The sequence below is a fragment of the Phasianus colchicus genome, chromosome 29 (assembly GCF_987193195.1).
Source record: "Phasianus colchicus chromosome 29, bPhaCol1.hap1.1, whole genome shotgun sequence".
Taxonomy (NCBI): Eukaryota; Metazoa; Chordata; class Aves; order Galliformes; family Phasianidae; genus Phasianus; species Phasianus colchicus.
The window spans coordinates 1,756,345-1,758,705 of record NC_143464.1 but is presented as its reverse complement, the minus strand read 5'-3'; the positions used below and the strand labels follow the sequence as shown (position 1 = coordinate 1,758,705).

Sequence of the window (2,361 nt, the reverse complement as noted above, 5' to 3'; positions counted from 1 at the left end):
CCCTTCAGTACCCAGAGAGCTGCTATTGGAATGGTCTGGAGTTCAGCAAAGGAATCATTACCAGAGCTGCAGTGACACAACAGACTGGGTCTGACAACAAGAACAGAAATAACAACTTGTACACAGGGGTAATTTGGGAAGTTATTATTAAATATTAGGGGAAAAAAGTCAGGACATGAGACAATAAAGATTAAATAGAAACATGGCATATCACTTGGATTAGAGTAAATAGGTAAGGAAGAAGAGGATGTGAAATCCTAACTAACAGTGAGCAGATGTATGTGTTGGAAATAATTTATATTATATAGAATAACAGTAACATGTGTTGTGGGTTAGGTGCAGTTTCAAACAATATATTAACGTGAAAGGGACGCAGAATTCAATAGCTGATCCCAAGTGTGCAGAAAAAAACAAACAAACAACAACAGCAAAAAACCCTGCATTGATATGTAGCCATTGACACACACAGTTTGTTGTCTTTGGGTTTTAAGCAAAGAAAGAATAAAACACTTTGTGCCTCAACCCAGGAATTGCTGAGATGTGTTCTCTCCCCTGTCCTGTAGAGGGGCAGTGACAGAGCAGCACAGGGGGCACCTGGGAGCCAGGCAAGGTGAGCACAGCGCAGCTGGGCGCTGAGTTCCAGGCTGATTTTGGGGTCCCAGCCCCGCAGCATGAGGCTCCGTGTGCCTTCCCCTCTGCAGGACAGCCCGGCCCCACCGCCCCACAGGCAGCCCCTGGCAGCTCAGTGCAGGCACTGTGTGGGGCAGCATGCGTGCAGTGGTACAGAGATGGGCCCCCAGCACAGCCCCTGACACCACATGTCCTCCTTCTCACAGCACCTACTTCCTCCCCTTTAGTTCATCTTCCTTTTCATCACGGTGCACCCTGGCTCACCTTTTAGCTCTTTCCCCCCAGTTTGGCAAACTTCCATTGTTTGTCTTGCCACAATCAACAACTTTCTATCTTGGTCTGGTGTAAGTGCAAACAGTTATATCAAACCCAAGAACAAGTCCTTGCACCTGGTGGAGGTAAAAAAAGTGATTTCAGAGCTTCTGTGAAACAGGATCATTGATAAAAACAGGGCTGTTCACACACCAGTCAAAGCTAAACACAGAAGTTTTATGATGAGCACACACTGATTCCTTCTGCTAAAGTAATATATTGTTCAACCGGCTAATACATTGATCCCATTTGCTAATCAAGCCTATAAGAGCTCCACGGTGCCTGCTGGCATCTCATTTGCCTGCAGACACAGAGGTGGAACATGGAGGCTGTGAGAAGTCAGCACTGAGCCAGAGTTCCTATGGGCTCCAGGAGAAAGAGAGCACGGTGATGCCTCAGTACAAGTAGAAGGAAGCCAAACATATGTGTAGGACCATGGTAACCACTAATGATAATTACACACACACACATATAAATATGAACAGCAAAGAAAAATGAAGTGATAAACATAAATAAATATTATAATCAGAAAGGAACATAAGATAGTTATTGCACAGACTGAGGCACTTGTTGAGACAGATGTGAAGTTTATCCCTGCTGAAAAGTGACCAGGGCATCATTTTACTCATCGCGTTCTTGAGCTCCTGGTTCCTCATGCTGTAAATGAGGGGGTTCACTGTTGGAGGCACCACCGAGTACAGAAATGACACCACCAGGTCCAGGGATGGGGAGGAGATGGAGGGGAGCTTCAGGTAGGCAACCAAGGCAGTGCTGACAAAGAGGGAGACCACGACCAGGTGAGGGAGGCACGTGGAGAAGGCTTTGTACCGTCCCTGCTCAGAGGGCATCCTCAGCACAGCCCTGAAGATCTGCACATAGGAGAAAAGAATGAAAACAAAACACCCAGATGCTAAAGAGGCACTGATCACAAGAAGCCAAATCTCTTTGAGGTAGGAGTGTGAGCAGGAGAGCTTGAGGATGTGGGGGATTTCACAGAAGAACTGGTCCACTGCATTGCCTTGGCAAAAAGGCAGAGAAAATGTGCTGGCAGTGTGCAGCAAAGCATTGAGAACCTCAGTGCCCCAGGCAGCTGCTGCCATGGTGGCACAAGCTCTGCAGTCCACCAATTTCCCGTAGTGCAGGGGCTTGCAGATGGCAACGTAGCGGTCATAGGACATGATGGTGAGAATGAAATACTCTGCTGATAACAAAAGCAAAAAGCAAAAGACCTGTGCAGCACATCCTGAGTAGGAGATGTGCCTGGTGTCCCAGAGGGCATTGGCCATGGCTTTGGGCAGAGTGGTGGAGATGCAGCCCAGGTCGAGGAGGGCGAGGTTGAGGAGGAAGAAGTACATGGGGGTGTGCAGGCGGTGGTGGCAGGCTACGGCTGTGCTGATGAGGCCGTTGCCCAGGAGGGCA

General features: G+C 48.2%; 1 protein-coding gene across 1 annotated transcript; it reads right to left on the bottom strand.

Annotated features, from left to right (window-relative positions):
* Nucleotides 1–1,235: 1,235 nt before the first annotated feature.
* Nucleotides 1,236–2,120, bottom strand: LOC149914518 (olfactory receptor 14J1-like). Its single transcript, XM_090126400.1, has 2 exons — nt 1,502–2,120; nt 1,236–1,243 (listed from the first exon to the last, which is right to left on the bottom strand). The coding sequence occupies exons 1-2, from the start codon at nt 2,118–2,120 to the stop codon at nt 1,236–1,238; spliced, it is 627 nt and encodes a 208-aa protein (XP_089982526.1).
* Nucleotides 2,121–2,361: the final 241 nt, after the last annotated feature.